Genomic DNA, 16,628 nt, shown 5'->3' on the forward strand with positions numbered 1-16,628 from the left:
TATAAAATGAATTACAACAGCAAACAAACGCAAGTTTTCCTGCATAATTAGGTAATGTAACACTGAAGATTCATTTCGCTGTTTTGCCGTCTGGAGCAGTGAGTCAACTAATGCACGGTAATTAGGATAACAGCGGGAAACAGTTTTAATCTATTTTAATTAATTGTTCAGAAGGTGATCATAAGTGTAGTATTAACGTTAAGCTTTTGTAACTCTTCAAAATTGTCAATCTCATCTTACAGCTGTTTCAGAAAGGTAGTGGGCCTTTAAAAAAAAAAACACTAGGTTACGATATTATTCAAAGCCAAGAAGCATTTTAAAGTTTATTCTTAAACAGTTAAACATTTGGTTTCATATTGGTAATATTGAATGATTGTGATTGCCATGAAAACAAACAAAATAAATCCTTTTTTGTAACATTGGCCACCTTTATTTTTCAGCAAACATAACAATAGCAATTTATCAAACGCATCAAGGCTCAACAAACACTGGCTTACAGTGACAAGAAAGAGATATAATGAACTGTTTTAATGAGGATTGAGGGAAAGCATCCAAATGTTGTAGATTATGACATAACTTTATTTCACACCTTAAAAGAAAATTATGACATAAACCCCAATTAGATTTTCACCTAAACAGTAATCATGGCAATTGATGTTAAGATTATTTAAAAGTAATTTTCTTCGGTAAGCATTCATAGAATTAAAACTAATCGAAACATTGACTGATCTTTAGATGTATGGTCTACAATATGCAAAGACAAGAAATAGGTATATTGTACACATACTTTAATTTTCTTCATCCTGTATGATAAATTATCCCCTTTATCAAGTGAGCAATTTTGACCCAAAAAGTACACAATGGTTGAATAAATATACATGGCACACAAAATCACTTCAGACTACATTTGTATTGGGAACTTTTTTTTTACATCCAGAGCAGTGTTCATTCCAATAACTTGTTTACCTAAAACATTGCTAAGAAGTTCTATCTCATGGTCTGTATGCAAAATCTTAATTTTCTGTTGGCATTATTCATTCTAAGGGAAGGAAATCTCATTAAAGTTGAATACTAAACAAGCATTAATAAACATTTGGTATTTAAAATACAAATATTATGACATTGTGAAAAAGTTTAATGATCACATATGCACAGTTGTTATACAGCAAACATTACATAACATGCATTCCATTTGCGGATTCGTACCAGTTGTACTAAAATGATACGGCACCGCCAAATGGAACGCATTTGGATTTTTCCATGATGGCGGCACCCATATGAAAGATACTTTTCGCATATATAAAAACTGATTCTTTTCGGTGTTAACAATAAAATGGATATAACAGCAATACCTTGATAGTTTCGGCATACATTGAAATAAATGATCCCTGTAATTTTATCGGATATAAATACGCTCTGCCTTGTTTTCAACAAAGAAAACATTCCAATGACAAATGAAAAATCTCAGGTCCTCCATCTTGGATACAAGTGGTACGCTGCTGAAAACGAACCACTTGTACCGGTACAGTTCTGCTGGTACGGCGCGTTCCATTTGAGATATAGCAGATTCGTATCGATACAACTGGTACGAATCTGCAAATGGAACGCACGGACTATGTCAGGTCTGGGTTTATTACTATTTACATCCCATAAACATGCCAGGTTTAAAAGGTGAATAAGTTCATTTGGTAAATACATATACATAATAGTCATATGTACTATCAAACTTAATTTTTTGGCTTCTATATTATAATACCAGTGATTTATTCACTTTTACCATGATTACATACATATTTCTATGGTTTTATTGCAAGCCAAACGATTCAATGCACATAAAAGATTGGAGGGGTTTTGGTGGGTGCAGCATATTGGGGTCTTAAAAAAAACTGGTAAAAATTGCAAATGATCAGAAAAAGGACCCAATGCTTTTCCCCAGTCGATCACAGCAAATTACCTCAAGCCTTCTTTTGTGATGACATTAACAATTTGCCAGACCTCATCCCCACATCGTGAAGAAGAATCCAACATACAATTTAGGTAACATTATTGACAGTATCACAGTCTGGATATCACATACTATAACAAACATCTGCTCATCTTACACCAACGTTATAGCGTCATATAACATTGATTATCGTACAAAGACAAGCTCAGCTTGAATTAAAAACTTCTATCGGGTATCTTGTTTCACAAGATCTGACCGTACACACTCATTCAAAGTCACATGATTTTATATGTAGTTATAAGCCATGATCAAATAGACATACATAAAAATGAATTAGTCTTTAGAAAGCATTTCAGATCACTTGATTAATAGTCTATATTTAGCACATCTCAATGTCTTGTTAGGTCCCTCATCTATTAGGAGTACCCTTGTTTGTTGGAAATAATATGTATCTATGTTTAATAGTATAAACTTACTGAATCAGTGTCAAAAGTACTTAGGCCTGCTAGTAGTTGATGATTTCAATACATTTCTTCTATGACAACTTTAATATATAATATAAGAGTTAGCACTTGAAGTGCAGATACAAAAATGGTTAACTATTGACACCGACAATTGAGTAAGCTTGGGAGAAAAACGCTTTGTAAATGTTCAAATGATCATTTTTACCAAGACTCTTTTGCATCCTAAATCCTAAATATAGCACATTTCTGTTCACATGATCAGTCGCCCTCGTCCACATCTGATCACATGACCGGTATCCACTCAGCGTCACACTCGTCCAGTTCTGATCACATGACTGGCATCTACTCATCGTCACCATCGTCCACATCTGATCACATGACTGGCATCCACTCAGCATCACCCTTGTCAAGATCTGTTCACATGACCGGCATCCACTCAGCGTCGCCCTCGTCCAGATCATGGAGGCCTGGAACTACTGATGACCTTGTGAGTCCCCAAAATTTTTGTGGCTTCAGTTCCTTCATAGTGGAGGTGAACTTCCAGCCCATATGTGAGTTACAGCGTCGACACTGAGCAATCGTCCATGCATAGCTATAGAAGACAACAAAATATAGAACAAAAAAGGAGATGTATTCATCATTTCTAGATGTCAGAAAACATTTTTATCAACCTCTAAAGAAAATTTGATACCCTTTGACAAATTTGATTAAATTTCGAATGAATTTCTGATGTTTAACTCACACAAGGTTGTATGCTCCAGAATAAGTACAAAGCCATAAGTATTAATGTATAGATATTTCCTTAGTCAAGACTTTTGGTTTTTCTGTGCTACACATTGAAATATATACTACAAAGGTTATCTATATAAATGACTTTATGAATGTTTTCTAATCTATGTAAATGAATCAAGAATAAGAACACTACAGTGGCACTGGACTGAGACCATCATCTGTGACAAGGCATATGTAGCTCAATTGGAATGTAAATGATCCCATAATACAATCTCAGTCTGACTGCTACAATGTCTCCTCTCTTGTCACAACATACCCACAGTGGTGGTATAAGGATCTTGTTTGTCTTTGAATCCAAAGACTTTGAGAAAGGAGGGAGGAGCGTTGTGGTACTAGACTTGGTTGATCATCAGCAACCAGGTACATGTAGCTCAATCTATAGAGTATCTGGCTAGTGTTAGGAGGTCCCAGATCAAACTCCAATCTGGCTGCTACATTTTCTCCTCTCTTGTTACAGTAATATACAAAGTATTGGAACAGAATTTATTCAAAGTACTTACCCTGGAAACCAACTGTGTTCTGTAGATGGTCGTCCGATAAGATTAAGATTTTGGGCTTTATGTACTGTCATAGTTTCGTGTACATAGCCCCCTGGGTTGACATAGGCCCCAAGGGGTCCTTCAATGGAGAGACTGAACACATCCTTCTTGTTAGCCACTTGGCTTCCACATCCCTTACAGCACAATATAGAACACTGAAGAATGACAATATATATCAATACAAGAGCTGTTGGAGAACAGCAAAGCTCGCCTATTCAGAAGAAGTTGATGTTCAAGTATTTACAATTTAAAAATATCAAGCAGTGCCCTCAGTCAAAAAACACCTAAAGGGCCCCAAATTGGTTAAAGGGCCCCAAATTGGTTGTATTATCACGTTCATCATCCATACACATTAGGAAAATAAAATCATAAATATTTATGATGACTTAAGCTTAAACAATAGACAAAATAGAAACTTGCTCAAAAACTTTAACATGGCAATATAACAAATTCACAGACGCAAAAAAACCCTAAAGGGCCCCAAATTGGTTGTATTATCACGTTCAGCATCCATACACATTAGGAAAATAAAATCATAAACATTTATGATGATTTAAGCTTAAACAATAGACAAAACAGAAACTTGCTCAAAAACTTTAACTGAAATGGGGACGCCAACGCTGACGCCGACGCCGACGCCGGGGTGACAACATTAGCTCCCCCTATTCTTCAAATAGACACTGACTGTAAATATTAATGGATAAATGTAACCTTGGTAACTACCAAGTTGGCGGAACCAAAATCAACATTTTTTTTAGTTATCTGATTATAAGAGTTAGTGTATAAGAATTTACATTTTGTGTATAACAGAATATATGGCTTGAGGAAGTGAGGCATCCCCAAAAACTTTTAAAGACATGTATAAAATATTTCCAACAGTGATCAATTTTGTTCAGAACCAACATCATACCTAATTAGAGTCTGTGAGTTATATAGATTCAATTTAATCTGGTCCATATGTATTGTAATTTCAAGAGATTTTCATTTTTAGGTACAGTATTATAATAATACATTATTAGATTTCATAATTATCTAAGGAGTAATAGCCATGAAAGCATTACTTATAAGTAATCTAAAATTCTGTAATTAAAATTTCTATACAAGAGATCCCAGAGGGATCTTGGCACCCATCGAAGACTGATCTATAACTGACAAAGGAAAGAGGGATCTTTTCTCTGCTTTTCAAACTTTTACTACATATTACTACATATGAAATTTGAGAAAGATCCTTTGAGTACTTTCGGAGATATATACCGTATTCGACTTAATAAGTGCCCATGTCCCTTTAAGCGCCCCTCCCCGTTTTCGAGGCCTCGATTTCAATTGCCAAGGCATAAATAAAGACCAAAACTACACAAAACTGTATAGATTTCCAATACAATTTCGTCCTATTAGCACCTTTTCATTCTTTTCAATTTGTATACGCCCTGGGCGCTTATTGGGTCAAATACGGTAACAGTAACAAACTTCAATTATCAAAAATCAAAGATGGCTACTTGTCGTCCATCTTTTTGACCCCTCAGTCCGAATATACAATATGCACAACTAAGGTCCTAGGGAAACTTACATATAAAATTTGAGACAGATCACTTCAGTACTTTCTGAGAAAAGTGGTAACAAGCTTCAACTATCAAAATCCAAGATGGCAGTCTGTCGGCCATCTTGTTCATTGATCAGTCCCAAAATGCAATATGCACAACTAAACTCCTATGGGGACCTACATATGAAATTTGAAAAAGATCCCTTCAGTACTTTCTGAGAAATAGCAGTAACAAGAATTGTTAATGGACAGACTGACACGGAAGGATGGACGAAAGGCGATTTGAATAGCACACCATCTGATGATGATGGGCTAAAAATACATGTAATTCTGAAGTTACAGTGTATGAAGGAGATCTAATTATACCACTATCAAAAACAATTTTCATTTCCTTAGACAATCAGTAAAAATGGCCTTCCAAACAACTTAATTCTTTAATTTGTTTCTTAGCCAAAGGGGGTTACTTTAAAGTATATATTTTGAATTTCTATTTTTTTAACTTTCCACCTTAAGCTTGATGCTTATTGGCACGGCCTCTTAAGTCATTTTTGATTCTCTTGGTAACCCAAGGCCTTTTTATTCCACTTTTTAAATGTTATAGATTCCTTAAACTAAAGACTGCAATGTGGCCTTTAAATAACACCAGGGAGTCTTTCTCTATTGTTTTTCAATAATATTCCCCAAGTCAAAGAGCCTTAGGACATGTTTGATTTTATTCCAGTTAGGTCTAATATATATACCAGTAGTTTCCCCAGGGTCTTTACCTTTTCTATGATGCTGAGGGCACAGCGTAGCCTCTGTACTGCACTGTCTATACTAAGAAGGTTGACTCGGAGACCGTCGTCCAGAGGCAGGTTCTGTGTTACCCAGTAGGACAGCTCAATTGGATCTTGTGGCATGTTCTCTGGTCGCAGAGTTTCATTCCACTTGTGTAGCTCCTCTTTAGTCCTTTGCATCACCAGATCCTGCAGCAATGTGTCAACACCATTACAACGTTAACTTGTTTAGAGTAGCTTTGTTTGCTTCTAGTCTACTCAAAACTTCTAAAACACTCAAGAATTTCAATGTACATGTACTTACAATCGGATCAATGTGATTTCTTCATCCTATTGGCTAATTGAGGTTGTACAATTTCAAATAAAGAAGTCATGAACTAATATGAATGGTATTTGATATGCATTCTTTCCCTGAACAGTTTTTATAAGCAGATTTTTTTCAATAGACGCATGACACTGAGCACGGGAACAAAACCTTGATAATACCACTGATTTGGATATCAAATCAGATGATATTTTAATAGGAAACACTGACTAAACTTTTAATATGTACTTACAGCATCATACATTTTGTACACCCACGGTGGCCACCATGTATAGCAAGCAGCAGTAAACCTGTTGATCTAGAAGTAAACAAGTAAATGAGTGTGGTTATTTTGATCTAGAAGTAAACAAGTAAATGAGTGTGGTTATTTTGATCTAGAATTAAACAAGTAAATGAGTGTGGTTATTTTGATCTAGAAGTAAACAAGTAAATGAGTGTGGTTATTTGTTTTTATTGAGAATCAAAATTTAAAAAAAGATCTTTCAATCATACCCAGGTTTTATCACTGCCATAGCTCAGAATTTTAACTAAACTCATTCACCCTGAACTTTCATAATGGACTGGTCTAGTCTTTGATTTAGAAGAGTCTAAATGTGTCTTCAGGGATGAATGAGTTAATGGAGAATGTCATACTTATTATTTACTTTTAGCGTTATTAAAGATAAATGCATTATGGAAACTTTACATTCCGTAAATTTAAAATGGCAAAATGTTTGCTTTATCTTAAATTTGGAATGAAAGAGGAGTACTGTACATGTATACAGAATCAATCAAAAACAAAATTGTTTTGTGGAGGAATATCATATGGTCACCACTAAGACTTGTATTTACAGTAACATGACTACCATACCTGTCTGTTCCTGCTCATGGCCACACTGGTCAGTACCTTGCCTTGTCTGTCCACTGCTGTACATGTCCTGACCATACTGTCCTGGTCAGGAGGACAACAGAATTTACAGTGAGACAGAGGTCGCGCACCTTCAAGGCAGTCGGGTAATATCTTCTCTGGTAATATCCTCACTTTACCAATTAATATCCTAAACAGAGAAATATCTTTAATTTCAAAATTACGAAATGATATTTGGGTTTGTCGAAAGTAGGAATCACAAGACAACAAAGATAAACATAAGTGGAATGATTTCATCTTTAGAAATTCCAAGTAGATTGTGTGACGAAAATGATAAGCGAAATCTCTTGATAAAATTTTACAGAATTTGGGAGGAACAGATATTTCCTGATATAAACCTCACTTGTTTCCATTAAATGTTTGCTATGATCATTATGGTAGCTATGGTTATTTCAACAAGGAAATAGTCATTCAGATCCCCCACCAATGGAGATATCAAAGCTGAAGTAAGTTTGATTGTGGAGACTTATGTGTATGAAAAAAACCCAGGAAAAAGGAAGTTGAGCTAAAGAAAGATGGAGTATAATTCAAGTAGAGCGGGGCTGCAATTGTTGAATCAGATATACAGCCTTGACATTTATATTAGACTATATACACAAAGATGGATGGAGTTTTCCAAAGTAACATTTACCATTTACCATGATATTTTCAGCAATGTTTCCATGGTAACGGAAAAGGTGCAAAAAATGAAAACCTAAAAATAGCAAAAGGTACTACTAGACCATAAAAACAATGTGTCTATGAAGTTTCATGGAAATATCTCTTCTGGTTTTAGAGTTATGCTCCGGAAATGAACCTGCTACAAAAATATGATATTTTCAGCAATGTTTCTATGGTTACAGAAAAAAAGCACAAAAAGTGAAAATTTAAAAATAGCAAAAGGCACTACTAGACCATAAGAACAATGTGTCTATGAAGTTTCATGGAAATATCTCTGCTGGTTTTAGAGTTATGCTCCGGAAATGCTACAAAAATATGATATTTTCAGCAATGTTTCTATGGTTACAGAAAAAAGCACAAAAAGTGAAAATTTAAAAATAGCAAAAGGCACTACTAGACCATAAGAACAATGTGTCTATGAAGTTTCATGGAAATATCTCTGCTGGTTTTAGAGTTGTGCTCCGGAAACAATTCTTATACAAAAATCTGCCATTTTCAGCAATGTTTCCATGGTTACAGAAAAAAATACAAAAAGTGAAAACCTTAAAATAGCAAAAGGCACTACTAGACCATAAGACTAATGTGCCTATGGAGTTCTGTGCATATATCTCAACCGGTTTTCCAGTTATGCTGCGGAAACGAACCTGGTACAAAAATATGATATTTTCAGCAATGTTTCTATGGTTACGGAAAAAGTGCAAAAAATGAAAACCTAAAAATAGCAAAAGGCACTACAAGACCATAAAAACAATGTGTCTATGAAGTTTCATGGAAATATCTCTGCTGGTTTTAGAGTTGTGCTCCGGAAACGATTCTTACACAAAAATCTGCCATTTTCAGCAATGTTTCCATGGTTACGGAAAAAATGCAAAAAATGAAAACCTAAAAATAGCAAAAGGCACCACTAGACCATAAGACCAATGTGTGTATGAAGTTTCGTGGAAATATCTCTACTGGTTTTAGAGTTATGCTCCGGAAACCATTCGTACGGACGGACGGACGGACGGACGGACAGACGGACGGATGGACAGACGGACGGACGGACGGACGGATGGACGGACGGAACCCATTTGTATATCCCCCGTCAACTTCATTGGACGGGGATAAAAAAGCTTATTGAAAATTATATATCTAGCCAAATTTTACAGGTAAAGCATGAGCAATCAAATGAATTTCATATACAAACCAGATGGAAAAATTACAACTTAAAATTACCCAGTAGGGGATCTCTCTGTCTCAACAATCTGGAAGCGCTGCCGACCTTTGGCCTTGACCCTTATTGTTGACAGTCCAGTGTCGTCATCTGTCTCATCTCGTGCAGAGAATATCTCGGCTGTAGTTCCTATGGTTGCCATGGTGTGGGCACCGTCATCATGACTACAATGTTTGAGGACACCATCATTGACATTATATAATTTTATAATATTGAGTAATCTCAACTTTTACATATAACTTGGCTCTATTCATCAAATCTGATGTTCTACACAGTCTCAATTTAACACAAAAGTTGTGCTTACAACTAATACTGAATGACAACTCTAAATTTTATTTCTCGATAGGTAGATATGAAATCCCAAATTTAAATCTGACAGTCACTAATGAGAGGTTCTGCTTGGATAACCTTTGCATGAACCAATATTAACCAATCAAATTGCAGCTTAAAAATTATGATAATGAAGTTGGGTCGTGACTCATGATGCTGTCTTAGTATTTACATGGCGGCGGATGATCAATTTATCAAACTATTACACTTTTATAAAGAATCAAATCATTTGAACTTTAAACATCTATACTCAGGTCTTAAATACCTGTAAGCTACAATTCCTACATTGTACTTTTGTGTCTCACCTGTAAGCTACAACTCATACCGTTGTGTCTTACCTGTAAGCTATAATTCCTACTGTTGTGTCTCACCTGTAAGCTACAGTTCCTACTATTGTGTCTCACATGTAAGCTACAACTCCTATATTGTACTTTTGTGTCTCACCTGTAAGATACAACTCCTACTGTTGTGTCTCACCTGTAAGCTACAACTCATAAATTGTACTTTTGTGTCTCATCTGTAAGCTACAATTCCTTGTACTGTTGTGTCTCACCTGTTATCTACAACTTCCTACTGTTGTGTCTTACCTGTAAGCTACAATTCCTACTGTTGTGTCTCACCTGTAAGCTACTATTCCTACAGTGTACTTTTGTGTTTCACCTGTAAGCTACAGTTCCTACTATTGTGTCTCACCTGTAAGCTACAACTCCTATATTGTACTTTTGTGTCTCACCTGTAAGATACAACTCCTACTGTTGTGTCTCACCTGTAAGCTACAACTCATAAATTGTACTTTTGTGTCTCATCTGTAAGCTACAATTCCTTGTACTGTTGTGTCTCACCTGTTATCTACAACTCCTACATTGTACTTTTGTGTATCACCTGTAATCTACATTGTACTTTTGTGTCTCACCTGTAAGCTACAAGTTCTACATTGTACTTTTGTGTCTCACCTGTAAGCTACCATTCCTACTGTAGTGTCTCACCTGTAAGCTACACTCCCACTGTTGTGTCTTACCTGTAAGCTACAACTCATGCTGCTGTGTTTTACCTGAAAGCTACACTCCCACTGCTGTGTCTTATCTGTAAGCTACACTCCCACTGTTGTGTCTCACCTGTAAGCTACAATTCATACTGTTGCGTCTCACATGTAAGCTACACTCCCACTGTTGTGTCTTACCTGTAAGCTACAACTCATGCTGCTGTGTTTTACCTGTAAGCTACACTCCCACTGTTGTGTTTCACCTGTAAGCTAAACTCCCACTGTTGTGTCTTACCTGTAAGCTACACTCCTATAGCTACTGTTGTGTCTTACCTGTAAGCTACATATCCCACTGTTGTGTCTTACCTGTAAGCTACACTCCCACTGTTGTGTCTTACCTGTAAGCCACAACTCCAAATGTTTTGTCAGTGTCCACCACACCCTTGATCATGGCCACAGTGTGCTGATGAAATAAGTGGAGTGGGATGGTTTGACCCGGGATCAAAACTATCCCTGGTAACTGGATGATGGGCAGAGTGATCAGTGATTCATCATCATGGATGGTTCGACCTCTCACCTCCTCAAGGTCATTTCCTAAATACTAAATGTAAAAAGAAATTGTCTCTGATCAATTATATACATATTACTAAAACATTAATCTAGCATTTAAGCACATATGTCTAATTCTACATCGGTATAAGAGTTTATAAAGTACACAAACCATTGAGGTACATGTACATGTAGATATTAAGTACATATTTACCGAATGTGACATTGGAAGAGATGAGTCAAATGTAATCGGTATTGATTGCTGGCGTTCTGGTTTTTTGGCAGATTTCTTTGATTCTTGCTTCTTGGCTTGACTGTTTTCTGGTATGTCTTCATCCTCATTGTTAATGTTTAATTCAATCTCAATATCATCCATTAGATTTTCGTCATCATCTCCATCTACAAAATAAATAGACAAAGTTTGTCAAACTTCATTACTAATATTTAAATGTAAATAAGATAATAGCATCTGTTAAGAACTGCAAGTACTACAAAATAACAATATTAAATCAAACTTGACTTGTAGTCTTGTATCTGCTGTATATAACCTGTATATAAAGTCCTATCAAATGCAAGAGACAAAGAAAATAAATTGTATTTTTTATAGCCATTTTTAAGTGGTCTTTATTCACAGGTCAAATTCTGTATGAATTGACCACATTGGACCCCAAGGAAGTGGTCTTGATAAGCAGGTATTCTCTATCCACAGGTGGTTGCTACGAAAGATTCCACTGAAACCACTCATTGAAGTCACTCATCGAAATGAGCGAAATAGTGCATTTTTATCCCATACAGCCACTTGACCGCTATTTTATGATTTTATATATTTAAATTTTTCTAAGTGTTTTCTTCTTTTATTAAATGGACAACTTTCTTTCCCTAAATTTCAATAATATATGTATATATTTCCTTAAGCAGAACCAGAAGTTTCATGTATTCAGCCTTGATTTATAGACCCAAATTCATATATACATGTATATATAAGTAAAAAAGAACCATGTCCATGTGATGGTTTCCATATACATAAAAAGAAAACACAACTATAAAACAGTTTTTTCCTCCCTAGCGCTTTCTCGGCTCATGCCGGTCTTCAGGGGTTTGAATTCTTTTATTTGTAAATATGACGTCATGTTTTACAAATAAAAGAATTCAAACCCCTGAAGACCGGCATGAGCCGAGAAAGCGCTAGGGAGGAAAAAACTGTTTTATAGTCATGTATATATATATATATATGTATATATCATTGGTGACCAGGTGTAGTTCAATTGGAACATCAACATCCATTTGGAGGTCCTGGGTTCAAATCAAGGTCTGGCTGCTACATTTTCTCCTCTCCTGTTACAAATTTGGCACCCACATGATCACATGTTAAACTAATTATACCCACAGTGATCATCTGTGATGATAAAAGGGTCTTAATTATATGTCTTCGTGAGCAAAGAAAAGGGTGGGAAGATCAATGTACTATTACAGGATTGGTCTAGTGGATCAATCATTGGTAACCAGGTAGCCTATAGCCTGTTCGGAGGTCCCACATTTGAATTCTGGTCTGGCAGCTACATTTTCTCGTCTCCAATTTGTATGCTTGTCATGTATGATGTACGTACTTATTTACCTGAATTACCGGTATTTGTCCAAGTCTTAGCAACAGGGCCTAAAGGTGTATAGATTATAATACATTGAATTGCTATAAACTTTTAAAATAGGGCGAAACATCCTGTGATTCGTCAAAACTGGAGATGCAGCATAACAAGTAGGCAGCACAACCTGTTACCTGTTACCTCTTCTTAGACACCGTAGTTAGCTGGTTCCAGCTAGTTGTGGCGCGTTTTGTTCATTTACTAAGTTATTGTCCGGTTGTGCCATATAAAAACTGGGGTAAAATTTACATGGTACTGAATTCCAGTGAGTGTTCAGTCGGTTTTTAAACGAGTTCAGAGTAGGGGCTTCTACTACGAAGTTTGGAAGGGAGTTCCACGAATCTACCACTCGCCGACTAAATATACTTTGTGTGACTTTAGTCCTGCTCTGTTTCTTAAAGAGTTTTAAACTATTACCTCTAGTATTAGCTGAAGACATTGTAAATAGCTTGTTTTTATCTAGTTTATCTATTCCATTCAGCATTTTATAGACTTCGATCACATTGTTCCTTTTACGTCTATATTCTAAGGTGGGAAGTCCCAATTTTTTAAGTCTTGAATGGTATGGTAGATCTTCAATAGAGTGAACTCTTTTAGTAGCTCTTCGTTGGACGTTTTCAAGAGCGATCTGATCTTTTTTTAGCAGTGGAGACCATACCTGGGTTGCATATTCTAAGTTAGGTCTAATTAGGCTTTTGTACAGGGTTAAGAACATAGTTATATCTATATAGACAAATGTCCTGAATATTAGCCCCAGTATGCGATTTCCTTTGTTAACTGCTTGACTAACATGCTGACTAAATTTAAGTTTGTTGTCAAAAAGTACACCTAAATCTTTCTCACACTGTACTTTCTCTATTTGTTCATTTTGTGGGAAGGAATAATGCGTATCTTGTTCTAGATTACCTATATTGAGGTGTTTACATTTTTTAGTGTTCAAGGCCATTTTCCAGTCTGTAGTCCAAGTGACTACACTGTCTATGTCTGCTTGAAGTTCTTGAGACTCAGTAGGGTTATTGTTGTTTCTAAAAATTTTAGAGTCGTCAGCAAATAATTTTATTGTGCTATGTTGGACTACTTTGGGTAGGTCATTGATATATATCAGAAATAGAACAGGACCTAAGACACTACTTTGTGGTACACCACTAGTCACATCTACAAGTCCAGAAGTTTCCCCATGAATAACAACTCGTTGTTGTAGGTTGGATAAGAAGTCTTCTATCCACTTCAGTACTTTTCCAGTGATACCGTAACCCTTTAGTTTTTTAAGTAGATGTTTGTGAGGGACTTTGTTGAAAGCTTTACTGAAGTCTATATAAATCGAATCGACATTACTCCCTTTGTCTATGGCTTCTGCCCAGTGTTCAAGGACTCCAATAGATTAGTAGTACAGGATTTACCAGATCTAAAGCCATGTTGATGTTCTGTGAAGAGATGATTTTTTTTTCAATTAAACTGCTGTCGAATTCGATATCATCAAGTTCTGTTGGATATGGTCTCTCTTGGAAGTGTGGCGGGTCTTCACTTTCTGGTGGGTTAAAGACTGATCCAAAGTAGTTATTCAGCTCGTTGGCGGTATCATAGTGGTTAGTGGTGTTAGTACCATCCGCTTTTACCACGTTGGTTATAGACATTCCTGTTCATGTTTTTTCTCCGACATATTTCCAAAAGAGCTTGCTGTTATCTTTAATGTCTTGCACTAGTTTCTTTTCATAATGATAGTGTGAACGTCGAATCTGTCGTGTTGCAGTGTTCCTGGCTCTCTGATACACATTAAAGTTGCTTTCTGTTTTACAGTGAAGGTATCGGACCCACTTCCGCCTTTTTTGTCGGATTGACTGCTTGGCTTCGTTGTCAAGATGGGGCTTCCAACGCTTCCTAGCTGGGGATGTCTTGTTCACGGGTATTTTATCTTCAATTAGTTTAGTTATGGTTTCAACAAGAACATTCCATGCTTGGTTCGTTGACATGTCCTCAACCTGAATGATGTTTAGCCAGTTGACAGAGGTTAGTTCTTCGCGTATAGCGTCGTAATGCCCTTTGTGATAATTTCTCCTCTCCTGTTTAGTATGATGGTCACAATGTGATACACTCAGTTTAAAAGACAATAAAATATGGTCACTCCTTCCGATACTTGGAAGATAGTTAACATCGTTGACAATCTGTTCGTCGTTGCTAAAAACTAGATCCAGTACAGATGGATTTTGACCTTCCCTATATCTGGTAGGCTTTTGGATATGTTGATATAAAAAAGTGTCTCGAACACACTCGGAGAAACGAGTAGATATATGGTTTTCTGACGTACTTGTTGTCCAGTCAGTCCAATTTATTTCAGGAAAGTTGAAATCTCCAGTGATCAGAACGTGTTTTACGTTTCTACTTGACACTTCTCTCATTAAATTTGTTAGGTAGGTGAAATTTTCAGCTGTACTGTTGGGGCTACGGTAGATATTTGCAATAAGTAGCTTGTCACCATTACTCAACTTGATTTCAACAGCTAGGTACTCTTCAAAGGTTGTTGTAAATTTTACTTGCTGGACTGTCATTTGTTCCGAGATATAAATAGCTACTCCACGTCCTTCGTTGTTGTTGGTGAAGCATCTAAATCCATGTATTTTATAGAAACTGTTGTCCAGAGGTAGTATCTTGTTCTTTTGGTGGATTTCATTGAGTAGGATTATACTGGATAACGATTTTTCTACAAGTTCCTGAAGTTCATCCATCTTACTAGTAGATAAAATATCTACATTTGAATAAAATACGAGGAGTCCTTAAAAGAATCACTATGTACAGTGGTAAAACTAGTCTCCTATACTGTATTGCTAGGTTGCCCTGCGGTAGCAAACAGTTGCATGTTTGGAGCATTCCCAAGGATAGTCTGATCAGGGTCGATGTCGTGACAGGTATCAAGATTATAATAGTGAGACTCAGAAGATAGATTGTTATCCTGAAGATGGTGATTTATCCCAATAGGACTGAAAATCGGGAGACTGTGCCTTGTTGAGGACGAGTCTGTTGTACTTTCTGTGTCCATTTCTAAATGGGTGTGATGAAGCTCCTTTGGTATTGTTTGACTAGTGATAGGAAGTGGAGTCTTCTTAATCTTTTTTTCTTTGAATTCCTCACGTTGTTGCTTAGTTTGGTCTCGCTTTATAGCAGCTTTTTTAAGGTGTGATGGACACGTTGTTGCTTAGTTTGGTCTCGCTTTATAGCAGCTTTTATAAGGTGTGATGGACAATTCTTGGAGATGTTCATAACGTTTTCTAGTATTTTTTTCCTCTGTTGCTTATTTCCTAGAATTACTTTCAATGGTCTGGTTTTAGTTTCATCGTATTTACCGAGTCGGAAGTGTGTAGTTAAGTCTAAATCTGCAACACCTATTTTCGAAGTCAAAAGTCGGATGTCATCTTCTTTTTTCAGTGCAAGTTGCAAGAGTATCTCATCAGTATCTCATTTATCCAATATCATATCAGAGTTATTCATTGGACCGCCTTTTCTGATTTAAAATTTTGTAAAATAACTGATTAGAACTCATGCATGTAAGTGTAATAATTATTATATTTTCTAGCCGACTTGCAATTTTTTGTTTCATATTCGTCAAAACTGGTAACACAACAATGAGAGACTATTTATTGCAACTTTCACGAATAGACATTCGCAGAAAATCGAAATTCTGACTTTTCAAGAAATACTTAATCCCTCAAAATCCTTAATGTGCATACCATCGTCATCCTCATCATCTCCATCCCCGTTATCCATATTTACACCTAACAGAGGCAACAAATCTTCAGCCATTTCTTGTTTATATCGAAGAATGCTGGGTAATTTTCCCGGTTTCCGAAATAGGTCACGTGGACACAGCTTCGACCAATCGTTATCCATATTTACACCTAACAGAGGCAACAAATCTTCAGCCATTTCTTGTTTATATCGAAGAATGCTGGGTAATTTTCCCGGTTTCCGAAA

General features: G+C 36.2%; 1 protein-coding gene across 1 annotated transcript; it reads right to left on the bottom strand.

Moving 5' to 3' along the window:
* Window positions 1-407: 407 nt before the first annotated feature.
* LOC138336147 (protein cereblon-like) lies at window positions 408-16,474 on the bottom strand. Its single transcript, XM_069285476.1, has 9 exons — window positions 16,385-16,474; window positions 11,237-11,421; window positions 10,872-11,074; window positions 9,164-9,325; window positions 7,232-7,418; window positions 6,614-6,679; window positions 6,045-6,245; window positions 3,702-3,895; window positions 408-3,001 (listed from the first exon to the last, which is right to left on the bottom strand). The coding sequence occupies exons 1-9, from the start codon at window positions 16,455-16,457 to the stop codon at window positions 2,827-2,829; spliced, it is 1,446 nt and encodes a 481-aa protein (XP_069141577.1). The 5' UTR covers window positions 16,458-16,474; the 3' UTR covers window positions 408-2,826.
* Window positions 16,475-16,628: the final 154 nt, after the last annotated feature.

Source organism: Argopecten irradians, chromosome 12, assembly GCF_041381155.1.
Source record: "Argopecten irradians isolate NY chromosome 12, Ai_NY, whole genome shotgun sequence".
Taxonomy (NCBI): domain Eukaryota; kingdom Metazoa; phylum Mollusca; class Bivalvia; order Pectinida; family Pectinidae; genus Argopecten; species Argopecten irradians.